This window comes from Acanthisitta chloris, unplaced genomic scaffold (assembly GCF_000695815.1).
Source record: "Acanthisitta chloris isolate BGI_N310 unplaced genomic scaffold, ASM69581v1 scaffold6169, whole genome shotgun sequence".
In the NCBI taxonomy this organism is placed as follows: domain Eukaryota; kingdom Metazoa; phylum Chordata; class Aves; order Passeriformes; family Acanthisittidae; genus Acanthisitta; species Acanthisitta chloris.
In genome coordinates this window covers 25,930-41,198 of record NW_008691884.1, presented here as the reverse complement: position 1 = coordinate 41,198, position 15,269 = coordinate 25,930, and the positions used below count along the sequence as shown (strand labels likewise).

Sequence of the window (15,269 nt, the reverse complement as noted above, 5' to 3'; positions counted from 1 at the left end):
GGATTTGTATGACACATTTGTATGTCCTAGTGCCAGCACACAGCAAGCAAGGAGTCTGACAGCATTTTCAGGCACTGGGGGTGTTTGCAGATAAATGATTCATGGCTTCAGTTCTGATGCTCAATTTACTAGTAAGAAAATAAAGGGAGGGGGTTGCCTTATTTTCCTGAGACACAATAAACCTGCTGGCCATCCTTGCTCTTGTTTTTATGATCTGTTTGCTGAATTTAGTTATTTGCATAACTCTTCAGGTGTGTTGTGGCATTTGCCAGTGGAGCCTCTTGAAAGAAGGAGTGACTGCAAACATACATATGTGGCTTGGTGGTCTTCGGTTCCATAGTTCACCTGCTGGTAGTGAAAGGAGCAGGCCTCTGGGAATATAGGTGGCTGGAGCACCCATTCTGTTCAAAACCAAGTGACCCCAAGCTCCTGGAAATGGTCCTGATTATGGCTTGGGCAGAGTGCATGTTCTCAGGATAGGTTTACCTCTTGCACACAGGCCTTGAAAGTGGCCTCAAAAGTTTGTCACTCCATCTCTGGGCAGGTTCAGCCACACGTATCTCACTTCCTTCTCTGTTTCAGAGATGTGCTCTGACAGATGTTTCCCTGCAGACCGTGCCACAATTGCTGCATGCACTCTGTTGGAAAGTTGTCCTAGTAGGAGCTGACCACCAAGGTGGTTCAAAGAGATTAGCCATAAAATAAAACATTCTGTTGTTTATATTGAAGGAATGGGCCTCATGATGAGGAAGCCAGTGTTGGACACATACAGGATGTGCCTGTGTCCTGCTCTGAGCTGGCAGTTTGTACTGAATTTCTACCTTCCATTAGCATTTTTTGACCTTCAGTGGAAAAGACCTTTAGAGACCTTCTTTGCTCCCTTTGTCCCCCAAAACCAATAGAGATGACAGGAATTGGGAGTAAGGAAGTGTATATAATACACTTTTCCAAAAGAAACTACAATTGAGACATTCTTCAGCCTTGCCAATCCACTCAAAAATTACTTACTGGGCTCCCCAGTGTTGGAAGACATAAAAATTACCATGCTTGTAGATAGGGTTGAGTTGGCTTCTCTGAAATAAGTCCTATTTTATAATTGCATCTTTTAAAGCCAAGACTTTTCTTTCACAGTGGAGGCTGGGATTCCCATGTAATGACATATAAATGCTGCTTTTTGAAGAAAACACCACTTTGGGCTAGAATGTATGTGTTAAGGTCAGTAACAGCATGTCATTTAATGCCAAGGAACCTTGGGAGATAGAAACCCATCAGGAGTTCTGTTGATGAGGAAAGCAGGTACTAAAACTGTAGGATTAGGCTGATTTAGGCAATGATTTGAATTTAGGTGTCTGTTACAGCATTATCACCTGCAGTTCTCATTTATTCATATAAATGTGCTTTTCTGCAAGCTCTACCTGCAACCAGGCTTGATGGGGAGGTTCCAGGATAAGTGCTGGCAACAGATTCCTCAGTGTCTGGGTAGAAGAGACCTTTACTGTGTGGATCTGCATGTTCAACTGACATGGACAGGGGGTAGGTGAAAAGCATGTCTTCTGCCCTGGAGCTGATCTCAGAGCTTCGAAAAGAACTCTCGAATGCTAATTTAGTGCTTTCTTGGAAACATCCTCTTTGTGACTGAGAATGGCATAGTCTACATTTATACATGACGTTTTTAACAACAAAAGGAAAAGCTGGTGAGAGAGTGGTGCAGTGTGCAAGAGTATTAGGAACCAGGATGCAGGAAAGTGTTAATTCCTTTTGGAAGAAGCGAGTTTGTCACCAGGGTGAGCGGAAGGTAAGGAGGATACAAAGGATTCATTTTGCAGAGAAGAGAGGGACAGATATAGTTGGGATTTTCACCTGACATAGCACAGTAATTCACAGAGGAACCTGAATTGTTGGTGATTTGAGAAATGAGGCATGTGAATCACAGAAAGACTGCAGAAGGTCTGGAGGATGTTCTGAATATGAGCAAATGCAGAGTTATCCCAAGACTGACATGTTGGAACAGCACCTGGTGAATCCCAAAAGCAGCTGGTGTGCAAGTGGCAGGCAGTAGTGAAAATAGAATTTTCAACCCAAAGCTGTGCCAATTTTCTGCAGGATCCTACCCAGCACCATTTAAGTAATTGGAAAGATTCCTGTTGGCTTCACTCTGAAGACTCCTACTCACCTACACCCTCACTCTAGCCAGAGCCCAGCTCCAAAACGGACACCCACCAGGTATGGCTCTCTTGCAGAAGTGACCAAGACTGAAAGATGTTGGTGGCCCCCCCACTTCCCTTGGCAGCCACTTGTGAGCACCAACAAAAGCTGTCAGACACTCTGGAAGGCAGCAGGGCCCCTTGCAGGCCAAAGCAAAAGCTAGCAAAAGCCCCAGGGCACTCTGGAGGGAAGCAGGACCCCTTGTGAGCACCCACAAAAGCCATCAAATAGGATTAGTGGGTTAAGAATTAGGGTTTAGTTATACTGTTGTGGTTTAGATTTAGAGCTAAGGGATAGGTTTAGGCTTTAGAGTTCAGGTTTAGGGGTTATGGTAGAGTGTTAGGGGTTGGTGGTAGTTGTGAGAATTTGGAGTTGGGGATTATGGTTAGATTCAGGGATTTAGATTCAGGATTTATAGTTAGTGTCTTTATGATTAGGTTTACATTTTGGGTTTAGTTAGATGGTTAGAGTTGGGGTTACAGGGTTAAATTTAGGGGCTGTGTTTAGTGTCAAGTTTTGTAGTTAGAGGGTAGTGTTTTGGTTTAGGTGTTAGGGTTAGCATTAAGTTTTAGGGTTAGAGTTTGTTTTAGGGGTTAAATTTAGGGTTAAGATTTAGTGTTAGGTTTAGCTTTATGGGTTAGATTTAGGGTCACTGTTAGGATTTAGTGTTTGGGTTAGGGCTAGACTGAGGTTATGGTTTAGAGTTTGGCACTTTATTTTTTTAATACGTTGTGAAGGTTAACAAATAATAAGAATTGTCATGGATATAGTATCTGTCAGATTTGGCAGATTATTTGTCCTTGTTGCACATGCTGTTTTTAGAGGGCAATGTGAGTTCGAAACTGAGTGAGTTGCTGCGCATAAGAACAGGTTATTCATCTATCACAAACAGGATTTTTTCAACAGAGTTAGTTGACCTAGGTACCACATAGATTCCAGATGACACACAGGATGGTTTAGTACAAGTCTAAACTGTCAATAAAGACCTCTGGGTTTGCAAAGCCAGTCAGACATGCAAGTGATACAAATCCAGGAGGAACTTCTAGTACTTTGGAAGACAGACTCATCAAATAGACATGTTTCCTGACTAAATGAGAGAACTGTTGGTGTCACTCAGAAGATTCATGGAAAGCAGTTCATGCAGGCCACAACTGTCAGATGCACAAGTAGAAGAGTGGCAAAGAAGGAATAGATCAGAAACTGCTAGATATGATGACTAACAATAAAAGTAAATAGCCTGATGCTCCTTGTAAGAGGAGCAGATGCCAGGCACACCAACTAACACTGGAAAGTGCATCCCAAATCATAACAGCCAGGCTGTACTCTGCTGTCCTTTGCATGTGCTAAACTACAGCATACAGCAGGAAAGAACTAACAGAAAAAGGCAAAAATGCATACACAGGTTGAGAAGCACAACAGAAACAATAAGCAGTTTCATAAGAAGGGAATAGAGTCAGCAGTGTTTAATCCAGGAAGATAGGCAAAACAGGGATGTTATGACATTTTAAGGGTGAGCAAAGGTACATTGTGCAGAATTTAGATAGTGAATCAGTAGTCATGAGGCATGGAACAAGCCCTGATCTAGTGCATCTTTCATAGAGCTAGTAAAGAATGGACTATGTATTTATACTACAGCTATGCTCTGGGATGGAAATTAGAGAAAATAATTTAAAACCCAATTATTAAGTGACTTAATAGTCACCCTTGACATCCCAGATGAGACCACAGTTCTCTGACCTGAGCTGATACTGTAAGAAAGTCTTGTTCTTGTTTTGTGCAGGAATAGCAAAGTTGATGGGCTGTGTGATGCCAGGATTTGAGGCTGATGATTTATCTGTGTTCAATCGCTGGATTTCAAGTTGAAATAATGGAGATGACAGAGCAGAAGACTTGATGCCGTAATTCCTCGCAGCATTTCAACTGAGTGGCAGGATCTTTAATGAAGCAGCAGAGGTAACAGGAATGTAGCTCTAGCAGCTGGAGTGCAGAGAAGAGAAGCCTGACCAGAAGAACAGGGTCTGCAAGTCTGGTTGCTATGTATAAGACCACGAGATGATAAGCATTGCCATTCATATAATATAGCTTAGTGCCCAAGAATGCAATGGCAAAACCCAAGCCCCTGTGAGTACATTAGGCATGTACACTCAACATTTCTGCAAAGGTTTCTTAGAATTGAGAACTCTAAAACTGTTCTTGCTGCAAGGTTTTCCCAAGAAAATACTTCAGTTCTGCTCTGAGCCAGCAAAAAGTAACAAAATCCAGCTTCCCAGAGTACTGGCAAGGGGAACAAAACCCTTCCCACACAGAAATGGGAGTTGTGTCCACTCACACTGAGGCAAGGAGAAGGGAAACATTCATGGCAATCTTTGGAGATTTTTGGAGAAAGTGCTGTCCTCCTGTCCACAGAACAACTGCAAATTGTTCAGAGAGACACTCTTGTCTCATGAACAGAAGGTATTGTAAAGTCATTAAAGGGATAGGGTAAATTTATTACAGAAACAGAAATCGGGGTGACTAGGGACAAATAGAAAACCAAGAGCAAAATGCCCACGCGGCACACCAGGACAAGCAAGAGGGTCCACTGAAGGGAGGGATATCTCTCAAGTTGAGGCACTCCCAGCAACAACAGCTTCCAGCACCCATTTGCCTTTTTCTCACACCCCAGTGAATGCCTCAGCCTAGAACGCAGCAAGGTTAGGGGCACATGAGCCTCACCCTCATCTCTCTTTCATGGCAGCAAGTCTCCTCAGCCCTAGACATGGGGGATGCAGCCAGTCACTGACCAGGCTCTTCAGAGGCATGTAGAAAAGGCAGCTCTTGACTCAGTGCTTTAAATCTCAGGACTCCTTCCTCCAAGTCGATGCAACACTAAAGAAGGGGAGAGTCAGTTACTTGCTGGACATTTCAGATAGCAAATCTCATGATGTCTATGACTGGGGAAAATCTGTAACACCCCTTTGGCTTTGTAGCAACCTTACAGTTTCCCTCCTTGTTCCCTATGCTGCCTCTTTGCTCCTGTTCCCTTCAATGGCTTCCTCTCCAAACCCTTCACAAGGCCATTCCCCTCTCTTCTTCCTGTGACTCCCTCTGAGCTGATGTCCTCACGTCACTCAGCCATTCAGCCCAATGCTTTTCCTGTTTTATGAGTCTGACATGGTTACAAATATATAACATGCAGGAGCCAACTTGCTGCAGCCATATTTTGGGCCACCCAGGAGCCTGGATCAGCAGAGCACTAACCCTGAGCTGAGCTGACAAAAAGAGAGGACTCTATCCACTCATGTCCAGATAGTGTTGGACACTGAATGTGATCATACAGCTATAGCTTAAAGCGAGGGCAGAGCTTGTTCACATCTGCCTTCAAAAGGCAACACAGATTTAAGTCATGACACAGTGTGCCTTGCCTTTTCTCGTCTCCTTTTCAGTTTCCTCTTCCTGTTTGCAACTTGTATGGTCAGGAATACAAAGAATGGGAGATGTAACAGTATCCTATTGGGTGATTCCTTTCTTAAAACTTTTAAGAAGGACTGGAAAAGAATCAGCAACTCAGAGCATACTACAGCCAGTCAGGAAGCTGTGTAACAAGCATTGCCCTGAAAGACCTGGACGTAAGTATTTCTGATGCTTACAGCACTCAGATCTCAAAGAACTTCTGGAGAGGAGCCCTGCAATAAGCAAGAAGCTGTTCCTTACCTTGAGAGACCACAGAGTCTGGAGACCAATGCAAAGCTCCAGCATTTCATCATCTGAGAAGAGAGAAGAGACTGATCAGGCTTAAGATTATGTAATACTGTCACTCCAAAGAAAGTGTGTCTCTCCTGTAAGAGGATATGGAGTACAAGAACACCTGACTAATAAAATTATATGGCTATGGTCTATTCAGTATAAACCAGATAACAAATAACAAGGAAACTGATGAAGGAAACACACAAACATTAACAAACAGGTGGTAGCAGTGAGAGTAATACATCAGCACTCTTCTGCCACTGACTGATAGCCGTTAAAGAAGCTATTTAGGCCCAGACCTGAAGATGGTCAAAATTAACCTTGTACCTGATATGAAAAGGAAACCATGATTATCAGGACTATTATGAGATATTTGAGGGGGGTTGTGGGATTGTTTGAAACTTATGAGGTATCAGAAGGGTCTTGTGGGATCCCATAAAACTTACTATGGGCTGTGTAAGGGAAGGACCAAAGGCAGGAGAAGGCAAGCAGCAGGGTAGATCAGGGAAGAACAAGCATGGAAAAATGGAGAGGAGAGGGGATAAGGGGCCAGTCATATGCAGGCAGACTGTTGGTCAGTTCACTTGTCTCACTGAACTCTGCATCTTATGGCTGCAATCTATCTGATCTTATTACATAATTTTCTTGAGTGTTTTTTTTTTGTGTAACCTTTCTATCCTACATGTGACTACTGCAAGTCTTAAGTGTCAGCAAATTAAAGGGCCAATAGCTCTAGATGTCAGTAACTTGAAGGACTGGCAAAGAGATGCCAGTAACTGAAGGGACTACAGGCCATAGGGCTCATAGGTGTGTGTGAGCAACTGGAGAAGGGGACATTGCTCACAAGGTGTCAGCAAGTAGAGACACCAATGTGCAAGAGACGTCTGTGTGCCAGTTAACTGGGGAAGGGAGCACAGGGCACAGGGCATGTACACATAGGTACTGGAGGGATTGTGGTCTGCGCTGCAAGGTCTAAGTTCCAGTAACTGGAGAAGGACAATGGCTTGTAGGTCTAGGTGCAAGCAACAGTAATCTTCAGTGTAAAAGAGAGTTTTGGGTACCAGCTCTGACTGGGGTCACAAAGGCCAGCAACTGAAGAGGACAAGGCATGTGTGTGAGAAGTCTAAATGCCACTAACTAGAAAAACTTGGGTGCGTTTATATTTCCCTAGTGAATTTGATCCCACAAAGCTGTGGCATTATGCAGACAATTTGCTACCAAACCTCAGTCTGGTCTAGCCAGTGAGTAGTTGAAAACCTGCATCTGGAAAGACTCAACGTCTGGGTCCGTGGCTAGGTAAGGGGCTTAGTGTCCAGACATGGATCTAAGACAGACCTAGAAGCTGTGCTGTTATTTGAAGATTCTCTGAATGTGAGTGTGCTTGTGAATCTAGAGACTGAGGATGTATAAACTTCTGCTGGTGAATTTTGATCCTGGTCAGACAGAGAGGAGGACCAGGACTGGGCTATCTGTTCTGGTGTCTATGTGACTGCTGGTAAAGGCACTGCTCTGTGTGTGGTAATCTGTGTGGCTGACCTTGTCAGTATCCCTTCTCGATGTGTGTCTTTGGAATATACATTCAGCCTTGCAACTTTCTGAACCTGCCACTAAGAACATGCATTGGACTGGGTGACAGTGACCTCCTGGGTCTTAGAGTCATCTGGACTTCAGTGGCAGCTAAGGAGGAATCCCCAGGTCCTGGAGTCTGCAGGAACCAGCAGCCACCAGTAATATGATTAACACTTCCCATGCCTCCTGAATGCCTGCTTGCCCTACTACCAATGGCTGTAATTGGTATTTTTTTTAGAGCCACATAAGTGAGAGCACTGTTTGCACAGGGAGAAGTAAGACACAGGTGTAAGCAATTCTGCTTCTTCCAGGCAGTCATTTCCATATCCCAGCAAAATGCTACTGGGCTAAATTCACCTGCGCTGGTACTAATACAGATCCCACAGGAAGGGCAAGAATAAGCAGAGGGGAAACCAGGAAAGAAGAGTGAGTTGGAGTGTAAGAGGAGGAAGCTCTTTCTAGATGACTAGGAACATGGGAAGAATGGACATGCAGAGAGAGCAAGGGAGGCCTTGGAAGATGAGTAGTACTCATCAAAGATGGGGAAACGGAGAGTTTAAAGCTGGAAGATTAACAGGGATAAACAACAGAGAGAAAAAGACAGCTAAATTGATTTCAGCACATGCACAGCTTGATGTGAATGCAGAACATGCAGCCTTTCTGCTGTGTTCTGGATGTGCCTCAGTGCCTGCTGACTTGACCTCATGTCCTATGTCTCATTTCTTCAAAGGGTCCTGCTTCAGGGCACAGAGGGAGACTCAGCACTCTGGGGCTACCAGGCCTTTCAGTATGTTCCCTGCATCAGAGGCAGATGAATATACAGAGAAACACTCTGGGGAATAAGCTGTACCCTCTGTTGCTTTCTCTGATGACTTCTACCCAGCCAAAGATACAAGTGCCCATTCAATAGGAGAACATAGGGCACCAGAGTACTAATCAAGCCATCTGCATAATTTTAAGAAATTTTAGAATGGAAATGAGAATTTTCCACACCCTTTGTGAAGACCAAAAAGCACCTAATTTCTCCCCACTCTTAATGTCTTCTGTCTTCTCTGAACTCTTCCTATGCCCTTTGCCTTCAGTTGCACTGGAGGTATTCACAGTGCCTAACGATGTTGGCCAACAGTGGAGGTGGCCACTTCACCAACCTTCTACCATGTTACACTTTTCTCAAAGGTCCTTTTAGATGCCCTTGGCAGGGCAAGGGAGGCACAAGAAAAATAGGGGAGAGGAGGGACTGGCACTCTCACCTACAACCAGTGCTGAACACCGCACTGTCTCCTGGCCAAATTGCAACTCCATATGTTCTACTCGGCCAACAACGCTGGGGATGGGAAGTGAGAGGTCTCCACAGTCCATGGCAGATACCTCTTCCAGCCTGTGGGACACAAGAGGTGTTATTGCCTCAAGAGGAGGAAGAGGAGGAAAATCAGGACTTCTCACTGATGACAGTTCTTCTTGGTCTCACTGAGAACAGCCCCACAAGAGGAGGAATCTCTTTTATACAGTATGTCTAGAGGCAGATTCAACATTCAAAACCTCACCACTAGCCATCAGCTGGGCAGCTTTGCCTTGCAGTACACACAAGCAGAATGGCACAGCTCTGCCTCCTCATCTGAGGTCTGCACACAACTTTGCCAGTGCTCCTGATGCCTTGTCCTGTAGCCCACCTCCTGCATCTTCTCCTAAACAGCAATGTGCACGTGCAAAACTGCTACTAATTATCATTGGGGTTGGCAATCCAGAGTGCCCAGATTATTGCCATGGGTTTTCCTTTAGCCACCCCCTCTTTCTACTGTGCAAAGACTTACCCCAGCTGGTTTAAACAGCTCTTGGAGATGAGGTTTTGTAGACACCCAGTGTTAACAGTCGCTTTCAATACCTGACCTTGGCACTAGAAAAAAAACAACAGATAATTAATATGGGCTCAAAATCACCATATTCACTCCCCCAACAGTGTGATTTAGATTTCCTGAGCAACACAGCCACAGATGTGGTGTTTTAGGCAGTAGTCAGAAGGCTCATCCAAGACAATGGTGGTCTCCCCACTGCTCTGCAAACCTCTTTTTGAATTTTTCTTCTTTCATTTGTATTTGATTGTTCAGACACTTCACTGTTATTAGCAACTTTATCTTGGCAGTATTCCAGTCAAGAGATGCATAATTAGTGAATTTGTTCAGAAAACCCACATGGACATTATTAGCAGAGCAATAATTGATATGACAAAAGCTTCTAAAAGAATACAAGCATGCACTACAGTCTTTGTAGTTTTCATCTCTCCATTTCTACTGGTGTTGTGGGAAACAATGTTCCAGGGCTAGATGTTTGTTCCCAGATGAAGAGCTTCCAGAGGGAGAAGTCTGAAGGAGAAACAGAAGCACCCAGGACAAATACCACTGAGATAAGCTTGAGTTTAAGGCAGTTCCCAAGATAACCGACAAATTCAAGTGACTCCTGAATCCAAGACACAACCTCATCATGACACATCTATTTTGCATGTCTGTTGGACTGCCCTGACCCTGGCGGTGTTCAAGACCAGGCTGGATGAGGCCTTGTGCAACCTGATCTAGTGAGGAAGTGTCCCTGCCCATGGCAGGGAGGGTTGGGAATAGATGATCTGTAAGGTGCATTCCAACCCTTAAATTCTATGGTTCTATGATTTGCATTATGTTCTTATACAGTTCTTTAAGGATATATGCCATGACACTACAATAGTTAAAGCTAGTGTCATTCATCAGCAGGAGAGACTGGATGTCCTGCACCCAAGACACCTCTGCATGATCTTACTGGAATAACTCCCAGTACCTTGCTCACTTCATTTCCTCACCCCTTTGCACTTCAAAGGGAAAAGGAGATGTGTTTGCCACCTGTTTTCTGTCCCCTCTGCACGGAGGTCCTTAGTGGCAGGCCAGAGGTGATGAAGTAACAGCAGGTCTCAGATATGTTAGAGCTCTAAAACACATAGGGTCACCAAGGACATCAATAAGAACAACTTTCAGAGGAAAAAAGAAAGAGGAGCAGGACTTAGAAAAAGCACTGGAAAAGATGGAGTAACTGTCATCTACAAAATACATCTTTCACCTACCTAAAGTGCCTAATCATACTCATTCTTGACGGCCTAGTTCTTCAAGGCTCTGTCGTGCAACAACACCCAAGAAAACCCAACCACAAAATTTCCCCTTTGGGAGTCTCATTTTTTTATGCTATGATTTGTGTTTTCCCTGTGATTTTTTCTCTTCCATCCACCGTGGCACTCTGTGCCATGAGCCACTCAGAAGCAGCAACAGAGCTCCCACTGCTTCTCTACCCTTAAGCTCATTCCCGTCAAGTTTAAACGCTTGAACATCTTAAGCAGACCAGCATGACTATGAGGGACTCAGTGAGAGAAAAAAGAAAACATCTCCTATGAGAAATACTGGAATGCTGCAAACAGACACAATACCAACAGGGTCCCTTTAGGCCCAAACTATTCTGTGATTCCATGATCAAATGCTTCCCTTCTGTTTTTAGAACTCTGCACTGTCTGTGCTGCCTGGTCCTCACTGACACATCAGCCCTGCCTGAAAGAATTGTGGTCAGACTAAGCAGAGAAGCAAGAAAAAACCCAGAGGGCAGATGCATGCTAAGCATCTGCCTCCTCATCCTCTGCACTGTGCTTCACAGAAGAGGCTTCCCTGTGCCTCCTCACCCCCTCAGTTGGTGTATTAGCCATGACTGTCAGGTCAGGTGCCACATTTTGCCCAGACTGCAACCTGCCAACGCTGTCCAGCTGAATCAGCTCTTCCTCATTAACAGACATGGATTAAAGAGTTAACCATCCCCATGGCTCACAGAAGACAATTGTTCATTGCCCAGCTACAGAAAAAGCATCGTATCAGCTTTTCAGAAACAGAAGATCTGGAGTATGGATAGCAACTACTAAGGAATCACTTTGGGAACAGGCATACCTGAGACCCACGAGATGCTAGCACTGTTGTGATAATAAGCCTAAACTATATCACTAGGCAGATTCTTGAGCTTTGTTTCAGAGCAGGCTGGGAAACCTGCAAGTTTCTTGCCTAGGATATAACAGGATGGTGATTATTCTGCAGAAAACAACATTTAATCTCAATCAGTGTAAACAGTCCTGCACAGTTATCAGCTTCAGCAGACTCACAAAAGTTATCCACCTTCCAGTTACACCACTGATCATTTGCCCAAAGAAGTCACCAGGAGCCTGAGAAGTTCTTGGTCCAGCATACCACAGAGACAATGCAGAACAGGTAAGGAATACACAGGCAGCAGATGAGCACTTCAAGCCTTCTTGGACTAAGAGGACTTTTCATCACATTACCCAGTCTCATCTCTGCTCCAGAATTTTCAGTCTGTTGCTACCAGTCACCACTGGTCTTTATGTAAGTGTCAATTATGGGGATTTCCAAGAAAGAGAAAGAGGGGAGGGGAGTCAGTAAAGACCACCACAGAGCTGTGTGTGTTTCTGGAATAACATTGATTCCAAAATCAAGAAGCTGCTTTAACCAAACAAGGCGGATTAATCCCAGGTTGCTTTGACATAGAAGAAAGGCAGCCTTGGACAGCAATGAAATCTTTCAGCATATCTTTCTACATCAACATGAGACAAGCCCCATCATAAAAAATAGCAGCTTGATTTTTATGATGCAGATGCCAGTCATGACAAGCTTTCCAAAGTGCTTTTCAGAATCCGTCACAATAAAGGGCAATTCTGCTAAAGTATCATGTGGCCAACCCACCTAAATAAATAATAGGGTGAGTGACTGTAGTACAACTATTATATGTCGGGTCTGTCTGTAGTCTCTGAGACTTAAGAAGGCCTTACTTAGAGCAATTGTAACCTGTTAGAGTGAAAACACGTCTTGCCTGCATCTCCCTGCGTAACCAAAGCCTACATACATTTGGGTTTGTTCCCTAGTCAAGTTCAGTAACTCGTCAGGTGATACATTTGTTACCACTTTGAAATTTTGAGCATACTTGCCTGCATGTAAATGGAAGCTTTATGCTGGTAGATTATGTTTTCTCAGGAGGTGCTCTCAGGGACAAAAAACTTCTGTGGGGTCATGTTCCATTTCTAATAAAAACTGCACCATAAGCAAGCAGTTCTCCAAAAAGTATCAGCTCACCTCTCTGGTTGAAATGAACTGGCAGTTTGAGTCCTATTTCTTCCTGCAGATCTGTTACTGACAGGAGAGGCTTTTTGAAGTTCACAAATATGAACATCAAAAGCAGCAAGAACAAAAAGAAGGGGAGGAGAACTTCCCTTCCTTCAGTGTAAGAAGATTAAGTGTGACAAACAGTGGCTGGCTCTTTAGAAGGGCAGAAAAAGAGAGAAATCTCTGTGCAGAATATAGGGAATGTTACATGCAGCATTAGACCTATTTCCTTGACTGTGATGTTTGTTAAGCTTCCTCCATAAGGGAAAATAAAATGTGTGTGACAGCTGGGATTCAGTCCATTAGAAACACAAAAGGGAATGACTAGTGGACTCTGATGTTGACTTAGCTACTGCCCCTGGGATACGATACCTTGTTCAATGTACATGCCTGCAAAAAACCCCACCCTTTATCACTGAGTTTACTCTTACAGAACAATAAGGACTGGTGATACATTAAAGCCTAAAACACAGGGTAAGCAATGCCTAACTGCAACAGTAAAGGCTGCAAAACAAATCAGACAGTGGCTTTGCTTGGTACCTGATCTAAACCTTTCAGAAACTAGTAACCAGACTGTGTTCATATAATAATTCATTCTGCCAACTGAGTTTTCAACAGTATATGTATTTTTCTTGGAAGTGTAGCCTTTGCGCCCTAACACAGGAGGTGATCTTTAGGACAGGTAACTGAAATAAAAACAACTTTAAAGTAGATTTTGTGTACCAGGTCTATATCATCATTAGTCTTGTGTCTGCATATTACTGAGCAGTTCTAACCATGCAGCCTTCTTTCATGGGGCACAGCTTTTGGATGTGCTTTCTTACCTACAGGGGCCAAGGCTCTGCTGTATAGGAGGATACAAGAAGAAAAGGAAGCTAGAAGTGCTGCTTCCATCCAGAGATACAGTGGTGTTAATTTGGAGCAGAGTTTTCTACTTTCTGAGGAGGTCCTTTGACAACTGAGAGAATTAGACCAGACTGGATCTAGTAAATATAAATCAGCTAGGGGCACCTGTCTTCAAGTGATAAGGAGGTATTCCTTGCTTCTGTATGCAGTTATGAAATACTTCATATCATGGCCTTCAAGGGAAGGAGATGTGATTAAGGTAATTGATCTTCAGATCTGGATAACTAGAATGCATGTAGCAGAAAGGCTTTCCTCTGGCTTTTGGAAGACCTGAATCCAAACTCTAGGAGAGGCCATGCATGAAATCTGCTCTCTCTGGCTGCAGCTGTCTTTCTGCATGGCCCTTGGGAGGGGGGCAGCTGGAACTCCAAGGATTTGCCATCATTGTGAAATCAGCAGCACCGTGTTGTTGCCTTACCTGGCACTGTATTAGCAGGGGTGAAGTCTCTTTTCTCCTGTCCTCTCCCTTTTCCATCTTTTCATCCTGGTCTTTTGCCAGCGGAGATTGAACCCATGCAGGCTGAAGCCTGGTCTCGCCTCGCAGCTTGTTCAGATTGCCTTCCAAGAGGCGCCGCTGGACCACACTATGTGGCTGCTGTCTCCATCACAAAGAAAGAGAAATCCCAGCTAAGTATGGAGCCAAGGACAAGGACATTTGCTAGCTCAGGGAAGAAGGTTGCAAATGCTTGACCCTATTGATCATCCTGATGAAAGACAGGCTTATCCCAAAAAACTTTCTTTAAACCCCAAGATTTTTTTTCTGTAGCTACTAAAGTGATGTTAAACTGTTGGGATGTCTGTGACAGGCAGGTCTCTGGGATGCAGTTATTGGAGGAGAAGAACATGCCTGACACATACTGTTCCTTCAGCTAAACATGCACTCATCAGTCTCATACCTGTTAAGGTACTGCAATACACTACCTGGTGGCTCTGTGTGTGCTGACATTCAACCAGGCACATTCACACTTACTAATCTGGAAGGGGATGAGAAATGTAGCATGTGTGTGATGTACATGTGGGCAAGAAGGCAGGACTCCAGAAGTTTTAGGTGTACAAGCAACTATTTGTAGTAAAGCAGGAAGCCTCCCCTAAACAGAAAACTAAAACTAGTTTATAATGTTCTTTGGAGTCTGTCTCTGCTCCCTGCCATCAGATGCTCTGGGTTTTGCTCAATATTGATCCAGCTCCTCCAGTCTCTGCACAGCTACTGAATCAACAATGGGCAACACCAACAAAATAGGCCTGTTGGAGGTAGCTTTGCCCTTCCTCCATGTACTCAGCCCCATGGTCCTTCTCCAGAAGAGCAGCCACTAAGAGTTAACTATGGCATTCTCAATAACAACTGCCTATGTGAAGAAAAGCGAAGAATCTAAAGGGGTTAATGTGCTACATCATAAACTGTTGCTTTTATCTTTCTAAAAAATAGATTATAAGTCATCTCCCAGATGGTGCAGCAGTTTGATGTATGATCTTGTCAATGTGCAGGCCAAACACCTCAATTAGACCAGGCCTGCTGGTGAGCTGGACCGCATTAATCCCACAGTGTACACAAACTTCAGACTAGCTTTGTGCTTGCTCAGAGGCTGAGGCCAGGGAAGTATGTAAACTGCAACTTGAATCACAGTGACTTGTCAGATTTGCCCAATGGTTGGAGCAGGACAGCTCTCTGGTCACACTCAGCCTTGCTCTTTGCAA

General features: G+C 44.1%; 1 protein-coding gene across 1 annotated transcript in view; it reads right to left on the bottom strand.

The window, feature by feature from the left end:
- Window positions 1–4,980: 4,980 nt before the first annotated feature.
- NRIP2 (nuclear receptor interacting protein 2) overlaps window positions 4,981–15,269 on the bottom strand; it is a 14,002-nt gene continuing 3,713 nt past the window's right edge. The window contains exons 2-6 of the mRNA XM_009082401.1: window positions 13,993–14,169; window positions 9,312–9,394; window positions 8,751–8,878; window positions 5,899–5,951; window positions 4,981–5,073 (exon numbers count right to left, since the gene is read on the bottom strand). Of these exons, the coding sequence (XP_009080649.1) occupies window positions 4,981–5,073; window positions 5,899–5,951; window positions 8,751–8,878; window positions 9,312–9,394; window positions 13,993–14,169 (534 nt within the window). The remainder of the gene's footprint in view (window positions 5,074–5,898; window positions 5,952–8,750; window positions 8,879–9,311; window positions 9,395–13,992; window positions 14,170–15,269) is intronic.